The 19553-nt window shown below is 37.2% G+C and overlaps 1 protein-coding gene across 1 annotated transcript; it reads right to left on the reverse strand.

Annotated features, from left to right (window-relative positions):
* LOC115423931 (fructose-bisphosphate aldolase A-like) lies at positions 1 to 18830 on the reverse strand. The gene is made up of 8 exons (XM_030140973.1): positions 18722 to 18830; positions 14313 to 14429; positions 10922 to 11188; positions 9636 to 9796; positions 7936 to 8019; positions 3655 to 3829; positions 3370 to 3569; positions 1 to 415 (listed from the first exon to the last, which is right to left on the reverse strand). The coding sequence occupies exons 2-8, from the start codon at positions 14422 to 14424 to the stop codon at positions 320 to 322; spliced, it is 1095 nt and encodes a 364-aa protein (XP_029996833.1). The 5' UTR covers positions 14425 to 14429; positions 18722 to 18830; the 3' UTR covers positions 1 to 319.
* Positions 18831 to 19553: the final 723 nt, after the last annotated feature.

Consider the following 19553-nt stretch of genomic DNA (forward strand, 5'->3'; position numbering starts at 1 on the left):
TAGTTGCAGGTAATTTTAATCCAAGTCTTTCCAGTGTATACACTTTAAATTCTATATGCACTGTAACATTCTCTGTAAGGCCTTGCATTTGGTTCAAGATGTTTCATGAAGGCACAGGTTCATATTTATTAAGATCTGAGAACAAGTGTGAAAGAACTGTTTTTCTCTGGATTATGTGGCGTTTAAGTGCATAAACACAAATACTGTAACGTTTTCCATTTCTAAAATCAATCTACAGGAAGTACACTACTACAAGGGTAACGGCTGATACTTATTAGTGCTGTTGTACGCTGTTGGATGTTACAGGTGTGAGGTGACTTCAGTAGGCGTGGTCGGCCACAAACAGAGACTCCTGAGCTGCTGCGCCCTTGTTTTCAGAGGACACGTACTTCCCAACCGCAGCCATACTGTTATTCTGCAGACACACAAAGTCAAAAGACAGTGAGCACTGGAAAAATGCCCTTCTAAAAACAAGTAAAACAAATTAATACAAGATATTGGGTTACTGTAAAGCCCTGTGAGGCAACCTTGTTTTGACATAGGGCTCTACAAATAAAATTGAATTGAATATAATAATAATAATAATAATAATAATAATAATAATAATAATACATTTTATTTGTATAGCGGTTTTCATAGAACTCAAAGACACTTTACAATATACAGGGTGGGGAAGCAAAATTTACAATGAACATTTAGTTGTTTTTTCTCAGCAGGCACTACGCCAATTGTTTTGAAACCAAACATATACTGATGTCATAATCATACCTAACACTATTATCCATACCTTTTCAGAAACTTTTGCCCATATGAGTAATCAGGAAAGCAAACGTCAAAGAGTGTGTGATTTGCTGAATGCACTCGTCACACCAAAGGAGATTTCAAAAATAGTTGGAGTGTCCATAAAGACTGTTTATAATGGAAAGAAGAGAATGACTATGAGCAAAACTATTACGAGAAAGTCTGGAAGATACTATTAAAGAAGAATGGGAGAAGTTGTCACCCCGATATTTGAGGAACACTTGCGCAAGTTTCAGGAAGCGTGTGAAGGCAGTTATTGAGAAAGAAGGAGGACACAGAATAAAAACATTTTCTATTATGTAAATTTTCTTGTGGCAAATAAATTCTCATGACTTTCAATAAACTAATTGGTCATACACTGTCTTTCAATCCCTGCCTCAAAATTTGCTTCCCCACCCTGTATATTTAATATTTTTGTTTGAATTAAGCAAAAAAAAAAAATCTGCCAATGGAACAAGTAAAAATTATCTTGGTAAGATTTCTTGAAATAAGATTTTCCAGATCTATTGTCTAAAAATCAGTTCTTATATCTCACTGAAAAGTTACTCTTTAGGTGATTAGGCCTTATTTTAAGTGTGATGAGATATTTTGACTAGAAATGAGAAAAATACGTTTGGTAAGATTTTGATTTTTTCCCGTGAGACAAACTCATGCATGTGTTTTTTTTTTGTTTTTTTGTTTCATTCTTGTCACATCTTGGACAGTCAAACTCAAAGTCCAAATTTTAAAAACTTCTCCAGTAATGGGTGTCAAAATACCAAACTCAAAACAGCCGAAACCAATCAACAAATTAATGGGCACCACTGCATCTGTTACACTTTGTTTGAAAAGCTGCAATGTGTCACTGGACTCCGTCATTCAAGATATAAATTGTCACATAAATAACATATTTGAAAACTGGGTTTTGAATTAAATTAACCCTCAAACACCCGCACAGTCACCACCAACCAAAACCATCTACCAGTACTTATCTAAATTGTTTAATACCTGCTGATCCACTAATCCTATCACTACATGTAAATAATTGGTGTAAAATACAGTTATTCATCTTTTCATGGCCATCAGATATGACCCATTTGGACATTCAGAGGTTCTGTAATTACCATGGAAACACTGTCATCTTCTACAACATTGATTCACCAGTAAAATCCATGGAGTTGGATCAATGACAGTGGATGGACACACTGGGTTTATGTTCAGTTATGAGAAATTTGCTGAAAAAGTCACTTTTTCATCAGTTTTTTCTGTTTCTGATATAATAACCCTCAACTTTAATCTGAGCGTTTTACAAACATCTACATGATCAGTAAATTAAATATAGGAAAATACCTGATTTATACTGAAACAAATGCAAAATAGAGAGGATAATAGTATAATAAATGTGATAAATCACTTAAGAAAGGTTAAATAGAAAGAAAAGTCATTTGGGAATTTTGGGAAATAATAGTAGTGCTGGGTCTTTATGGGTTAAATAGAATAGAAGCAAATCAGTGGCGCATCTGTTTCTGGGCCAGATCAAGTGAAAGTGAACATCAGTGTCAAAAATTAAAATTTCACCTGTCATTTCTCAAATAGGCTCATTTTTTAGTTTAAGAACTGTATTTTATGGAACCGTTTACAAAATGTCAGTATCACTTGTAGAAAAAAAAAGATATAACCTATAAAATACAACCTAAAAAGGACTAAATATGTAAATAGACTATTAACTTTAATAATAATATTTGTTCTTGTGTCAGTGATATTTTCAGTTTGTGAATTTGTAGGAACAAATTATTCAACAGTACAAGAATATAGAAAGGTTCTGTCCAGTCCAATTATTAGTCAAATATTCTCTGCTATTATCTGTATATATCACTTCAGTTATAATATGTATGTTCAATAAAAGTTTATGATCATATTTGTACTGTTTTAGTTCCAGCCAGTCTTTTATTCTGGTACTGAACAAAGGTACAAACTGCTGTCCCCATGTCACAACATATCTGTGTTCATAAAAACTTATCATTTACACATTTTTATCCAATATTGATCACAATTGTAGTTTAACATCAGAGCTAAAGCTCTATGTTTCATTTAGGATCCATTTACGATGAGAACAGTGTGTTTTGTACATTTACATAAAGTGAAAAAAAAAAAAGATGTTCATTTTGAGTCCCAGTGTCACGCAGCTGTAATTTAAGTATATTTACCCCCAAATGTTATTTCTGTAAATTGTAACATGTGTCATGTGAAAGGACTTACTGAGGCCTATTCATACATGTATTAAACATGGAGATAAATTATTTAGTTTAAACACAGAGACTATTGAACAGGACATGTATCACTGCTAGATCTGGCTCTTCTGTAGTTTAGAATGAAAGCAAAGGAGACGTTTCTGCCAAACTATGGGGTTTGTGCTTGGTAACCCCATTTCCAGCTCATTTATTTGTTTATGTGGCTGCTAATTGGATGACTACATGTAAATTCTTTCATTTTAACTTTGGCTCTGACCTGAATATTGCACTGACTCACTCTTTAATTGGGTAAATTTGGGCAGATTTAGAAAAAGTCAGGGGTTCCCAGGTGTCCTACCAGAGCTCTCTTGATGTACTCGTCCTGGCAGGCCTTGCCGTTCTCCTTCTTCCCTCCCCAGGCTTTGAGTGCTGACGCCTGCAAGGCCCGGCCAAAAGAAAAGGTAAGGGCCCAAGGCCGGTGTAGGGGGCACTGGTTGATGGCGTTCAGGTTGACTGTGGCCTCCTCCTCGCTCTGACCACCAGACAGGAAGGTCACACCTGGAGGGGAAGGCAGATGAAAAGGAGGGTTAGAAGGACGTCATAATCATGCCAACGTGCATGTAACATGGATATGTCATCTCACCTGGCACAGCGGGGGGCACAGCGCGACGCAGAGCTGTGACAGTTGCCAGGGCGATCTCCTGAGGGCTGTACTTTGTGGGGCAGGAGTGTCCAGCGGTCACCATGTTGGGTTTGAGCAGCGTCCCTTCCAGGTAGACGTGGTGATCAGACAGAGCCTTGTACACAGCAGCCAGCACCTGACCGACACAAACACACTCCACTGAACCACACAGACTCAAATAACAGACAACAGAACCTCATCCTGTCCTCCATTAGATATGAATAGGATGAAAGCCAGAACACCAGGATGATGTACATGCAGTTGGTGAACAGTGGAACTATACTTCCACACAGATGTGTCTGTGTCTGGCACTAGCACATCCACCTCACCACCAGGCAAGTGTTAAAGAAGTGATATTTTGCTTTTTTTAAATGGAATTCTTCATTTTCAAAAATTGCCCTGTGGTCTACATAAACTGTAAATGCTCTGCTTGGGTCTGAATTCTTCATTAATTCAACTCCACAGGTTCATCTTCAACCCTATTTCTGACTAGTGACACCAGAAAGGTGGTTTGGAGCGCTGTCCCTTTAAATGCAAATGAGCCACTTCAGGCCCCGCCCCCTCCAGGTTGTTGGGTGTGCTGCTCTGCCCTGTTCAACCTACAACTGAACATTTTAGGTAATCTGCTCGAAGTTTGGACATATTTTCAGTATGGACAACAGCCACTGCTGCTGAGAAACTATTACGTCGTACTCTGAGAAATGTAGTCTGAAGTCTGAAGTCTGAACCTTACAGTATATGTGCAAATGTCGTGACGTAACTAGTTATAAAACGTAACAAATTAAGAAGGAATTAAAACAGGATGTAGAAATCCACTCAATTTTTGCCAGAATGAATATAAAGATAGCTTTGCAGCACCTGGAGGGTTCAAATTCAAACTGCATGAACTATTAGGGTCCAAATACACAAATAAATGAACCAAAGACTAATGAAAGTGGGCTTGGCAAAATATGACCCCTTTAATGGATCTATGCACAAACCAGTGGGTCAGATCAATAAAAGGACTCTGGCTTTTGCAGCTGCTAAACCAGCGTTAATAAGACAAAGCAGTGTGTGTGTGTGTGTGTGTGTGTGTGCGTGTGTGTGTGTGTGTGTGTGTGTGTGTGTGTGTGTGTGTGTGTGTGTGATTTACAAAGTAGCCACAAGGGTGAAATTCATCACAAGCTCAGCAAGGGCCAGATCAAGCAGTGAAACAGGGACACATGTCCTGTTCAATAGTCTCTGTGTTTAAACTAAATAACTGATCTCCATGTTTAATACATCTATGAATAGGTCTGAGTACTTACTTTCACATGACACATGTTACAATTTATAGAAATAAAATTTTGGGGTAAAAATACTTAAATTACTTCTGCGTGACACAGGGACTCAAAATGAACATCTTTTTTTCACTTTACACAAATGTACAAAAAATGCTATTCTCATCATAAATGGATCCTAAATGAAACATAGGGTTTTAGCTTTGATGTTAAACTACAATTGTGATCAATACTGGAAAAAAATGTTTAAATGATACGTGTTTATGAACACATATGTTGTGACACAGGGACAGCAGTTTGGACCTTTGTTCAGTATCAGAATAAAAGACTTTACTAGAACTAAAAAAGTAAACATATGATCATAAACTTTTATTGAACAGACATATTACAACTGAGGTGATATAAACAGATAATAGCGGAGAATATTTGACTAATAATTGGACTGGACAGAACCTTTGTATATTCATGTACTGTTGAATAATTAGTTCCTACAGATTCACAGATTAAACAAATCACTGACACAAGCAAGAAAAAAAATATCATTATTAAAGTTAATGGTTCATTTACATATTTTAGTCCTTTTTAGGTTTCATTTTATAGTGATAACATCTTTATATCTTTTTTTTCTACAAAAAATGAGCCTATTTGAGAAATGATGTGTAACTAATTTTGACACTAATGTTCACTTTGGCTTGATCTGACCCTTTTGTCAAAAATCAATGCAGTTTACAGCATACATTTAGGCTGGTGTAGTTAACAGTTGTATTTCACTTGTGTAAACACACTGCTCAGCCAAAGAACTTTCTTTTTCTTCAAGTCTTAAAGTTTTTGTAGCTTGGGTGATGTTGAATTAAAGTTTAATGATATAACAGTGAACTCTTCCACCAGATTTTAGGAGAATCAGATGATCTGTGGCTTATCTTGGACGGTTAGCTACGTAAAAATAAATGTGTCCTGACAGCACAGAGGACAGGACTGTTTGTAATGTGCGTGTAACGGCAGAGAACAGAACGTACAGCATTAATGCCTGACAGATCCTGACCAATGTGGTGTTAATGAAGTCACTGCTACGCCACGTGTAAGAGCAAAAAGCCTTTTTTTTTAACCACTAATGGTTTCATCTCCTGTGTGATGCTACTGCCAGCTGTCTGTACAGAACAGCAGTACCAAAGTGTCTGGGAAATTTCCACATATATTCAGAAACACATGAATAATATTTTGTAAGGTTCAGACATTAGAAAGATAATCTGTCTGAATTACATTAGCGGTAGATTATTTAGACATATTTTGGCAGATTGTGCCAGATGTGAAATCAAAATAGAAACTCTAAATTAATGGAAGTGCAGTGCCATTTGCCATGTGTACAAATTGTCCTGCTCAACCTGTGCTGCAACATCCCCACCTTTTTCATTTTTATGAATTACTAGTAGTTTTGTAAGTATATGTTTCTACATTTTACATGAAAAGTTTTATGACAGACATTTTTTGTGTTATGTTTAAACTCCTGAGCACTAGATTCTATGTTTGTACTTAATCCAAGTCAAACTAGTCAAACTGAATGGATATCATTAACCCTTGTATGGTGTTTGGGTCTATGGGACCTGTTTTCATTTTTCTTTTAAGAAAAATGAGTAATTAATTTTTTATTAATTTTATCATCTCATATCATGATTACACTACATTTTATTAAAAAAAAAACAACAATAAATAAAAATGAGTAGCACTTTAATTCATAAATGTGATCTAGCAAAAGCAAATGGCAGATATTAAACATATATGCTTTTTATGTTGCTTGTAATTGGGATGAAATAAACATCTGTTGAGTATTTTAACATTAAATTGTTTGATTATGCTGAATTAAAAACCCCCAGATGCAGCAGGTCCACCACACCCACGTACACTGGGTGAATAATAAAAATCTGACCACCACACAAGGGTTAAGTTGTACACATACAACATATATTTACTATTCAAAATTTGCCATATAAAATCAAGTAACCTTTTTTTTTTTTTTTCAAAATAAAAAAAGACTATAAATTATCTTGTTTTCAGTGTTCTAACATAGAATAGCCACCACAGCACAAGTCGCTTTTCCATTGGACATATGTACAAAACTTTACCAATATTTACTAAATGTCGAAAAAACAGAAGTGCGTAATGTCAGTTTTTCCATTAAATCACAAATGCAATGATTTGTTTATTTATTATCGCGAGATGACATAAGAAGTCATTTCATAAACATAGTGACGAACCTAAATAATGTGTTGATTTACAGATATATTCATAATTATTATACAGGGTGTCCCATAAGTCTCCATACATAGGAGACATAATACATTCCATACATATATGGTTCTAACATGTATTTCTTTATATTTCTTCTTTATAGTTCTTCAGCAGTGGAGGACACGCATTGAAATGTGTTCCCGACAAAATGGCAGTCATATAGAGCATATTATATAAATACAAATGGTTTATGTCAAGAAACGTTTATTTTTCCTATGTATGGAGACTTATGGGACACCCTGTATACTACCCCTCTGTCCCATGCTAAATTAAAAAATTATTCAGTTTCCCGGACACGTTTCTTTTAAAACTCTTCTTCTTTGCTTGTTGTAACGTCTGTCAATATCCAATTTTTTTTTTTTATTCACGTGACTCTAGTTTCGGAAAACGGTCTTTTCATTGCAGTTTTGCATGATATACCAGTTGCACTACGCCTGAAAAACCAGCTCTTGCCAGTGCCAAAACTTTTAATCGAAAAATGAGAGTTTTGGTGAAATTGTCATTTTTCCATTAGGTAAATTTTTATGTGCAAGTTATATTCGCGCAAATTGAGGGTCAATGGAAAAGTGACTCCAGCTAATAAATCCTTGTATATGCTGTGCAGATTTCACCAACCTGTCCAGTCATGAGACTGCTCCTGTACCTGAACCGTTGGCTGCAGTGATTAGGTTTTATTATGACACTGATCATTACTCACCTTCTCAGTGACATACTGGCACCGCTGCAGGTCATGGTCTCCATCTGGGAGGATCTCTGGCTCCACGATGGGCACGATGCCATGCTGGGGGGGTACAAAGGCAAAGGCATTAAGCAGCAGATGGCAGAGAACGCAGTAATCAGTGTCATGACAACAAAAAACACATCTCCTTTTGGTTGTGGCCTGTGTACGCAGTAGTGAGGCTGATGGGGCAGTGGTGACCTGAAAAGTCTGAGCTCGTGCACAGTAACATGTCGAGTTACATCACCACTGTCAAAAAAACACAGTCCACAGCTGAACTTTGGCAATTCTATCGTACTCCCTTGAATAAAAACCAGGAATCAAAAAGCTGGGTCTCTAATAAGGAGGTTGGAGGTCAACAGGAATAAACAAAGGCTGGTCCGGAAACACAGGAACAGTTAAAAAAAAAACCAACAAAAAAACATATATGGATGAACCTGGGGGGGGGGGGGGGGGGGGTCTGTGGCTCAGGAAAAAGAGCAGGTTGTCCAATAACCAGAGGGTCATCACTTCCTTGGGGAGGACACTTCACCCACCTTGGCACTCACATTGGTGTATGAAAACCTATGAATGTTTGGTGGTGGTTGAAGAGGGAGATGGATGAGGCCAAGGGTGTCACGGATGGACCGCCCACTACTTTTTGATTCATAACTTTTGAACCAGACAAGTTCAAGACAAATATTACACATAACTGTAAAGGTCTGAATGCCATCTTAAACACACTCAAAGGGCAAAATTTAGTTTCATATATTTTTAAATAAAAAATATTAAAAACCACTGTGTCATGGATGGACAAAAAAATTAACATACATTTTTTGCAAGAATTACGAAATTCTGAAGAGTGAAGTTCCTACAACATTTTCATCCTAAAACGTATTCAGTGTATACCTTAAACCCTCTATTTTAAAACCAAATAATTGGTTAGAGGAAAAAAATATTTGATCATACCTAAATAGAAAGAGTTTTGATAAATGGCAGCATCACAGATGAACAACGAAAGTAAATATTAAATTAATCATTTTTTATTTCAATTATCAATATATCTTTTTTTTTTTTTTTACAATATTTACAACACAAATAATATTAACATTATATTCAAATGTATTTTACATAGATATATGCATTTATTAATTTTAAACACTGTGTGGCTAGAATATGACATAAATAATATAATAGTCAAATATCACTGTATTTGGAATAAATTTAGTTTATTTATGAGAGTTTATAAAATGAACCCATGGCGTACATTACTGTAATTTAATTTTTTTGACCAGATGTTAACCTTCCCTTGACTTCGCCCAGATGTATCCTCTGATGTACAGATTATCACCAGTGTGTGATTGGATGAATGAATAATGGAGTCAGTGTAAATCAGTGAGGTCATAAAATAGAATAAATCCTATCCATTATTAACTTTTGGTGTCATACAATGTGCTGCTAGTTAATTAAATTTAATACCAGCAGTATGATAAGAGGCACAATATAACTGCATGACAGAAACAATAGAGATTAGACTGACATGTAACTGAGAACACAACTGCTCATATTAGACTTGATTTGAAAGGGATCTTCTAGTTTCTGTGTTTAACATGTGGCTAAACCAAGGCTCACCTGCAAACCTAACCCCAGAATAGCTAGTGATGTAATGGATGTTAAGAGGGTGTATGTGTGTGACTAACCATTTGGCAGATACTAGCGTATCGGGCCAAAACATTGGCATTCTCCAGGATGGCCAGGTTGGATGGGGTCGTGGGAGTAATCTTCAACACACATCTCCACTTGGCAAAATCAGCACCATCCTTTTTATACTGAGCACAGCGCTCATAGAGTCCATCCAGACCTGCCAAAGACACACAAAGACATAAGGTCTAACTGATAAAAACATTACAGTGCAAAAATCTAAATCTTACCAAGTGTATTTTTCTCATTTCTAGTCAAAATATCTTATCACACTTACAAGTTACTCTTTAGCTGATTATGTCTTATTTTAAGTGAGATATAAGAACTTATTTTTAGACAATAGCTCCTGAAAATCTTTTTTCAAGAAATCTTACCAAGATAATTTTCACTTGTTCCATTGGCAGATTTCATTCATTCATTCATTCATTTTCTGAACCTGCTTTATCCTCAGTAAGGTCACGGGGATCGCTTGGAGCCTATCCCAGCTACTTATGGGTGAAGGCAGGGTACATCTTGGACATTTCGCCAGTTCAATGCAGGGCTGACATATAGAGACAAACGATCACTCTCACATTCACACCTATGGGCAATTTAGATTTACTAATTAACCTATCAGTGCATGTCTTTGGATGTTGGGAGGAAGCCATAGTACTCGGAGAGAACCCACACAGACACGGGGAGAACATGCAAACTCCACACAGAAAGGCAGACTTTTTTGCTTAATTCAAGATTTTTTTTTGCTTAATTCAAGATTTTTTTTTGCTTAATTCAATTTTTTTCCCTTAATTCAAACAAAAAAATCTGCCAGTGGATTAAGTGAAAATTATCTTGCCAGATTTTATTTGCTTCATTCAAGATTTTTTTTTTTGCTTAATTCAAGAGTTTTTCTTAATTCAACATTTTTTTTTGCTTAATTCAAGCAAAAAAATCTGCCAATGGAACAAGCAAAAATTATCTTGGTAATATTTCTTGAAATAAGATTTCAAGATCTATTGTCTAATAAATCAGTTGTTATATCTCACTGAAAAGTTACTCTTTAGGTGATTATGTCTTATTTTAAGTGTGATGAGATATTTGGACTAGAAATGAGAAAAATATACTTGGTAAGATTTAGATTTTTGCAGTGTAGTGTGAAAACATCCATGTAAATACTAAATGTTCCTTTAAAGTATTGATGGTGATGGTCTGGTTTTTTGCTATTTCTTTTCAAGACATGGATGATTTAGTCAAATAAAAAGCAGTAGGGATCTGGACTAACCACAGAATAGTGAAGTACACCTCTCACCTTGAGTGGTGGTCTCTCCGTTGGTGCCAGCGAGGGGCACTACACCCTTGTCCACCTTGATACCCACCACTATGCCCTTCTCTTTGATCAGCTGGGGGAAGAGCTTGCCATCGTCCGTCTTCTGATACAGAGTCTCATGGAAGAAGATTACGCCACCAATGCAGGGGTTCACCCGGTCGTCAGCGGTGAAGAGCAGCTGGCGGTAAAGTCTCCTGTTCTCCTCTGTGTTCTCTACGTTGATGCCCTGGAAGCGCTTGGCCATACTGCCTGGGTGTACCGGAAGACATGTGGAGGTGGACACAGCATTTCAACCAGGACTTTAAACAAGAGGGTCTTTACCAGGCTGGAAGTGTCCAAAGAAAAGTGTTTTTGGAACCAACTAGGGAATTAAATACAGGCCTAACATCTTCTGCTTGATCTTGTCACTTCCTTTTCAGGGCTGCACCAATGTATAAGCTATATAAGCTGAACACATACTGTAGTTATGTGTTTGTTACTAGCCTGTCTGCTAATTAAATTAACTAACGACAGCAGCAGGACAGGGGTTGTTTATTTAAAAAATAAAAAATGCATCCATAGTTTATCAAAATAGACACCTTAAAGAACATCTCAGCAAATTTTCATAGTTAGGAGACACTTGCAACTGCACTTTTAAAATGTTAAAAAAAAAAAAAAGGAAAATTTAGATGTTAATTTTTGTTCCCTACATAACCATGCAGTTTTTCAAATTTTTACGGCAAAAGATGGCATTATATCTTTTGTTTCTTTTTATAAGCTTCAAGTACTAGTTAATACCTTTAAAACTGTGTATTATTCATGTCTCTATCTTAAATACTTTTTGAATTACAGTATAAAATGTAGTCGGGCACTCCCTACATAGCCGCGTGACTTGACCCTGTTGTATTAAAGGGGTTATATTTATCTAAACCCACTTTTATTGGTCTTCGGTTCATTTATTTGTGTATTTGGACCCTAATATTTCAAAAAGTTTGAATTTGAACCCTCCAGGTGCTGCAAAGCTATCTTTATATTCATTTTGGCAAAAATCGAGTGGATTTCTACAACCTGTTTTAATTCCTTCTTAATTTGTTACATTTATAACTATTTACGTCACGACATTTGCACATATAAGGTCTAGACTTCCGACAAACATTTCTCCGAGTACGACATAATTGTTTGTCAGCAGCAGTGGTTGTTGTCCATACTGAAAATATGTCTAAACTTTGAGCCGATTACCTAAAATGTTCAGTTGTTGGTTGTATTAACAAACATAAGTAGCTGAATGGGACAGAGAAGCATAGGCAACAACCTGGAGGGGGTGGGGTGTGGAGTGGCTTTAAAGGGTCAGTGCTCAAAACAACCTTTCTGGTGTCATTACTTAGACGAGGGTTGAAGATGGACTTGTGGAGTTGAATTAATGAAGAATTCAGACCCAAGCAGAGCATTTACAGTTAATGTAGACCAGAGGGAAATGTTTTAAAATGTATAATTCCATTTAAAAAAGCACAATATTACTTCTTTATAGGATCCCACTCAGCCACAGCATCTAACTGTAGCTGCAGGTCTGTTTCAGTAACAGTGAGCTGAGTTAATCAGGTGTCTTCTATGAATCTCCTGTGGTCTGTGTTGTGTTGTGAACTGTGTGTCTCTGATACTAATTATGCACTGGAGACAGACCGATTAATTGGTTTGGTTTGACTATGAGGGTACAATACCAAAAAAATAGGACCAATAACCCTGTAGCTCACCGGCATGTTCTATCAAGAATCAATAACAACTTGAATCTGCTGCTATGTTAGAGTCCTGTGGTTTCGATGTAGGAGGTCAAACTCCCAATAGAATTGGGCGGTACTTTCACTGGAGGAGAACACAGCTAATTAAATGACAGTCCATATATGACTTCCTATCAATGCTCAATAGTAACTCTACTGATATCTCAAAGCATTTCCTTTTTATAAACCATCAAAATATGGCCTATTATAACAAAAGATAAATTATTAATATTTCAAAAGTTCGGCAAAAATTTTAAAGGTGCAGTATGTAGGAATTATGTTGTAAGTAATTATAAAATAGCCTTGACTGTCACCAGACATTAAGGAATCATGTTCATTTCAAATACTGATATCACTGACAGCAGCAGTCCAGCCAGAATATTTGCATTTGAAAAGCTCAGTGTCAGCCCCGAAATGATGTTTATGTTGTCATTGTGTGTTTTGGTCTGATGCTCCGCCCATCAACTGTCTGCCAATCAGAGTCAGTAGCCTTTCAGCATCCAGGTTGCCAGTTCCCACTGAGCTGCAGCCGGAACATTTCTGATCACAAATGTCTGACGTTAATCAACCTAAAAGGCCTCTTATTATTCCCAAATATGTTGTGACAAAGAAACAAAACAAGGATATGTATAAGAGATGATTTTGAAACATGGAGACGGCTGAAAGCAGAGAAGAATTTGAAGACTGACACTGGCTCTGCCTTAGTCTGACCACCAATAAGAACCACTGAGAGCCAGGGCCGTGGTGTCTCCAGACAGTCTCAGTGCGGTGGTGTCTTCTCCCGGGGCCGGGCTATGGTCTCTTTTCCTGGCCCTGGTGAAGAGACTGCCGGTCCGGGACTGGTGAAGAGACCGGGTACCAGTGTAGGACTTGTCTCTTGCCATGGTAGCTCCTTGTAGTACAGTGTTTTCTGTGGAAGTGACCTCTTCATGTAGCGGTGTGTAATCCAAAATGGGAGGGGGGGTGTCTGTGTTTTGGCCGGGGGGGGGGGGGGGGGGGGGGGGGGGGGGTAGTAGTTTCTTATAATACTATGGGGGCGTGGGTACGGTAGCGATCTGTGCTGCTTGTACTTCACAGAAGTAAAGGTGAAACTTAAGGCTCATTTACCTTTGCCCTATCTCCTGAATCTTTGCAAACTTTCATTTGAGTGGGCAGGATGTTTGTCCTGGCCTATACTTATTATACTTATGTCTAATAAGTCTGGTGATGATTTTTTTTGTATGAAATTTATGGTGTGGTGGCAAGGATTAGTGGAAATGCTACTAGTAGATGCTCATGCTGTATCTGGCAACCCCTAGACTGGGGGGAGGCGGAGGGAATACCACGCTCTACAGGATTTTGAATGTGATTGTAGTACCAGTTTTGGCCACAATCCTATGTACGACACCTTTAAAAACAAAATTTCTCAAAAATGTGAACAAACTTTGTAGACATTGTTCCAAGGAAGCTACATAAAACATTTGAAATTAATCTGACCAGTAGTTTTGGAGAAGAGGATTGTTGAAAAGACGTTTATAATTGAATGTCATGATAAGTGATGTGGAATGCAGTAGCTGTTGATGTTAACAGGATAAGCATGGCACAGCAGTTCTCCTGCGCAAGTCTGAACTGTGTCCTACCTGTGGATTCATCTGCCGCCAGGATTCCTTTCCCTGCAGCCACAATCCTCTGAGCGATATCACTGAGCTCCTTCTTCTGCTCAGTGCTCAGGAATGGATAGGCGTGAGTCATGGTTACTGTGAAAGAAACAAATGAACAAAACACAGGCTTCAATTACTACTGACCCATGTTGGAGTTGCCCCACATTAGTTCGATGGGAAGTCATGTGACAGAGGTGATTGTGTAATCTTATGAAATCACAACACAAGATTTCTACATAACTTTCTTCCACTTGTAAAGGGTTTATGAAAAGACATGGAGAGGGGCCGTTTTTTAATACCCCACTCCTTTCTATCCCTACATTTTTGTGGGATTCAATGAAACTGAAATCTGCAAGTTATGCTGCCTTCACATGCTGTCGGGAAGATGAACCTTTCCACTTGGGAATTTGAAATAATAAGTGCGTTTTGTTGAAGTGCTTTTGTTGTCGTAGTGAAATAAAAAAAATGGATCACAATTTATGGTGACCTGCTACTTTGGACAAACAGTTTTGGACGTGTTAATTCATCTGCTACAGCATTTTTTTGTTAATTATTTTTGTTTTGCTAATTGTGTATGCAATAAATGTGCAAAATCATCAGCTAATAGCAGCAGAATGTTAATAAAAGCATTGTTTATCATTTGCGATGAATCTTTCATTACTTGCTGTCATGTTGAAAAGTTCAAAGGCTATTTTCATCTCTGCAGCTCGTGTATCAAATGTTTTTTCCCAGTTTCTCAAGTGGAGAATGCAACGTGAGGGGACGTTCATGTGCAATTTTTGAGTTTGTAACTAGTATTTACCATAACTCCCATAGCAAGTGAAGGGAGGATTTAATTTCTTTCTAGGAAATCACAGCCTAACAGAGTCAGAAAAGAGAAAGAAATCACAGCACATATTACAGCTGTCAACAAATCTCAGGTATTAAACACCACTATGTTAGGAAACATACAGTTTACAACAAACAGTTAATGTAGCTAAGACTTAGTACCAGATAATCATTGTTTCAGTCACAAAGGCGTATGAAAACAAACGCACATTAAAATTTCTGTTTTAACAGACTGTGCAAAATCATCATGTATCCTAACAGCAGCAGAACATTAATAAAAGCATTGTTTATCATTTGCCATGAATCCCTCGCTGCTCTCCGTCATGTTGAAAAGTTTAAAGGTTTTTTTTTTTTTGCCTCAGCAGCTTGTGTATCAAATTCTTTTACCAGTTCTCCAATGGAAAATACGACCTGAGGGAGCGTTCATGTGCAATTTTCGAGTTTGTAACTAGTATTTTCCATAATTCCCATAGCATGTGAAGGCAGCGTTAGTTTAAGGACAAATAACACTGCTGAACCTAGCGCTAACTAATTGAAGCAACCTCAGACAGCATTGCCCCCACAGCCTTGTACTGTAGGTACTAGGCATGATGGGTAATCACATCATCCACCTCTCCTCTCACTCTGATGCACCCTTCAGTCTGAACTCATCAGACCACATGACTTTTTTTTTCCACTGAAACACAGTCCAGTCTTTATGCTCTCTACAAAATGATGGTTGTTTCAAAAATGAGAAGCTACACTGCAACAGTTAGGGTGAAAGAACTTGCTGCAGCTGAAACACATCTTATCTTTGGTTAGTTAAATTCAGGTGGTGACTTTTTATTTTGACCAGACTGTGTATATTTACACCTCTCCAGATAACAGTGGAAAAGAACAATACTACAGGATGTGGAAATCTGAGACTGACAATCAAAATGTATTTAACCCTTTAACGGTAGAAAAGTCTCCAGGGGTAAGGAAACTGTCAAAATGACCCCCGAAGGACTCCAGTAATCACTTTTACAGGCACATACTAAAAGTTGAGGGTTTCTGTGAACATTTTTTCTCTGACCTTTACTGGAGATTTAGCATGTTAACTTATCACCAAATGTTTCTGTTACATTATACACCAAATATATCTTTCAGCTGTCGATATACAGTCATAATATGTTTGTATTAATATGTAATATCGATAGATCGATAGATAGATGTACTTTATTTATCCCAAACTGGGAAATTACAGTTTATATGCTTGATATTGCTAATGTCTGTGATTCATTCAGTGTTCATTTTTTGCTTGAAGTTCCCTGTCATTATAGAGTTTGAAGAAAAAGCACAGAGGCACTGTTAAAAATGGATATATTTTGTTGAAAAATCGAATGTAATAAATTAAGGCTTCATAAGTCAATATACAACTATAATGTTTCATTACTGTCATTTACACAGATGTATAATCTGGAATTTGAGGTGGTTGTAACATATGATACATATTTTTTTATTTTTACCTCCGCCAAGGAGGTTATGCTTTTGCCAGTGTTGGTTTGTCTGTCTGTCTATCTGTCCGTGTGCAAGATAACTCAAAAAGTTATGGACAGATTTGGATGAAAATTTCAGGAAATGTTGATACTGGCACAAGGAACAAATGATTAAATTTTGGTGGTGATGGGGGTGGGGTGGGGGCACTGATCTGCCTTGGTGGAGGTCTGTGCTCTCTGAGTGCTTTTCTAGTTATTTTATTGGTTTATTTAATAGGGGCCATGTACACCTATGAACATAGCTGTATAAAACATATACCTATGTAAATATGCCAGAATTAGTAAAAATAACTAGTTTTCATCTGCAGTCCCTAGGCAGGTGACAGAAACAAAACATAAAACAGCCAACATTTATACAGTACATCACTCGTTCACTATAAATTAAAAAAAATCTAAAAATATAAATAATGATGACATAGGCATCATCAAAACAAACAAATAAACAAAAAAACAAATAGACATAGTATGATCCCAGGGGCGTTAGCCTATACATTCAACATTCAAACTCCAGTAAAGGTAGGAGAAAAAATGCTCACGAAAACCCATGACTTTTAGTAAGTTATGTTCCACTTTTACATCATTTACAACGTTTATAACTTCTATCCACTCACTCCTTTCCCACACTGTAAGCCCAGAAGTTGTATTTACTAAAATGCTTTAATTACAATGTACTTAAATGATTAAAGTTTTATTCCATTACTATAAAATGTTAAGTATACTCTACTAATTTGTAGACATAGTCGAAAGTACAAAAAAGTTGAATGGATTTAAATCACTCAGTTTTAGTGATGACCAGACCTTTTAATCGCCGCATTGCATTGTGGGTATTGGGCATGTTGTTGTAAATGTGTTCTTTTTCTGTGCAGGGGTTCAGTGGGGTTATGGTGTTGGTGTTAATTTGGACTGAATGTGTGTATGTCAGTGTTTATTGGCCTTTTAAGTTATGTTAGGCTTATGTTTTTGTCGGTGTTGGTTTGACTGTTTGTCTGTCTGTGTGCATGAAAACTCAAAAAGTTATGGATGGATTTGGATGAAAATTTCAGGAAATGTTGATACTGGCACAAGGAACAAATGATTAAATTTTGGCGGAGGTCTGCGCTCTCTGACTGCTTCTAGTTGTGTTTGTTTTTGGATTTTTGTAGAGCTGCACTATGAGTCAAAGCCATAGGCCCAAAAATGGATTTACTGTTCATCTATGATTGTTCTTGTACAATGGAAAATTTAATGCCTTGCCAAATTAAAAGCATTTCCTAAGCTGGCAAGTAGCATTGAGCTAACTTCCATCCATGCCATAATATATTTAGTTGATTAACTATACAAAGCACTTTATTATATATTGCAAAAGATTTTAATTTAAATAAACTTGGAATTGAGTCCAATGAACTGATGATAGTAAGTCTAATGATTATACAAAGCAATTGACATTGCCACAAATTTTAGGTTAAGTAAACTTGGCATTTAGTGTGTTGTACTTAAAATAGCAATTCCATTCAAATTAAGCATTTAAGTTTAATACACTCAAGTTTTAATGACTCATTACTTACATTTTTTAAGGCAAAGAGTTACCTGAGATTTTTTAAGTAACATCAACTATCCGGTCTTACAGTGCACGAGCTCCAAATGCGTCACACGTCATCCTGTGAGGAATATAAGTGTCACGCGGGGACATCTGACCTCAGAGGGCTCGTGGAGGACACAGGCTCATTAACTTCACTATCACCTGCCTTTCTTTTCCTGTTCAGGTACAATGGACGCAACAGGAACAGTTACACGGTACAAGTAGAAGTTTAAGGTGTGACAGATCACGGCAGCCCACTTCCGCGTCCACATCGAGTCTACTGAGTGACTTTAAAATGAAGTGGGAGGATTACAGTTACAGAAAAAACTTTAGAAAAACACACAGGCCACACCTTTCCACTTTCTATTCCGCAACTTTTTCTGGCTTCATGACGAGTTAGTGTGACAAACTCTACAGGAAGTGGAGAAGAAGAAAACTGTACTCCCTCGTGAGCTCTAGTATTAAAGAAAAAGAATAAAACTCACCGGAGTGGTTGTAGTTTCTCGCTGACAGGAGGAGGCAGGAACGGGAAGCTGCTGTTGTAACGTGACGGAGATGGAGAAGGACGAACTGCACAGAGGCGGAGAGGAGGAGGAGGAGGAGGAGGAGGGGCGTGGCCTGCAGCAGTGACGCACACTACGTCATCCAGTAGCAGCCCGCCGTGGATGTGTCGTAGTGAGGGCAGAGCGGGGATGCTGACACACAGGCTATTGTTGTCCCTTATTGTTGTCTTACAGGCAACTAGTTCAACTGGTTTGAAAAAGACCAATCAGGCGCCACCGCTATGGGGTAAGGTTACTGTCAAAATATTTGTGTGCTTAAGATAGAAATGTGTGCATTTTAGTCTGTGGTTGTGCAAAAAATAAATAAACTCTGGAATGAGTTCAGCTGTACATAAAATGTCTTGTGTGTATTTTATCTGTCAGAATATGATTGAATAAGTTTTGACAAGAATTACAAATACGAAATGCAGCTTCATGATTGTGTTTTCTCCATCACAAATACGAATTCACCAACGTGACTCTACTGTCAAAAATAGGACCAATGGCCCTGTAGCTTACCGGCCAAATTAAAAGCTTGGGGAAATGTATCCAGATGCCATTTAGTATCACCCAGTTCTGTGTATTTATTATATTACAGAAATAACCCATGTTTTGGTCATATTCCAATCAGATCTGTAAAAAATTCAAATTCCAACTTGATATCATTGATACTTACTGATTTATTGGATCAATCTACTTCCTATCTGTTATAATGGGAAAATTTTTCAGTCGCACCAAATCCAGAATCAGATCCGTATTGAAATAATTTGAATAC

This window comes from Sphaeramia orbicularis, chromosome 8, assembly GCF_902148855.1.
Source record: "Sphaeramia orbicularis chromosome 8, fSphaOr1.1, whole genome shotgun sequence".
Lineage (NCBI taxonomy): Eukaryota > Metazoa > Chordata > Actinopteri > Kurtiformes > Apogonidae > Sphaeramia > Sphaeramia orbicularis.

What these genes read in the sequence shown, in the direction of transcription:
- LOC115423931 (XM_030140973.1), bottom strand. Translation starts at nt 14,424, where the DNA reads ATGACTCACGCCTATCCATTCCTGAGCACTGAGCAGAAGAAGGAGCTC. An exon ending in GGCGGCAGATGAATCCACAG is followed by an intron (nt 11,189 to 14,312) that starts GTAGGACACAGT and finishes CGGTACACCCAG; the next exon opens with GCAGTATGGCCAAGCGCTTC. An exon ending in ACGCTAGTATCTGCCAAATG is followed by an intron (nt 8,020 to 9,635) that starts GTTAGTCACACA and finishes GTACCCCCCCAG; the next exon opens with CATGGCATCGTGCCCATCGT.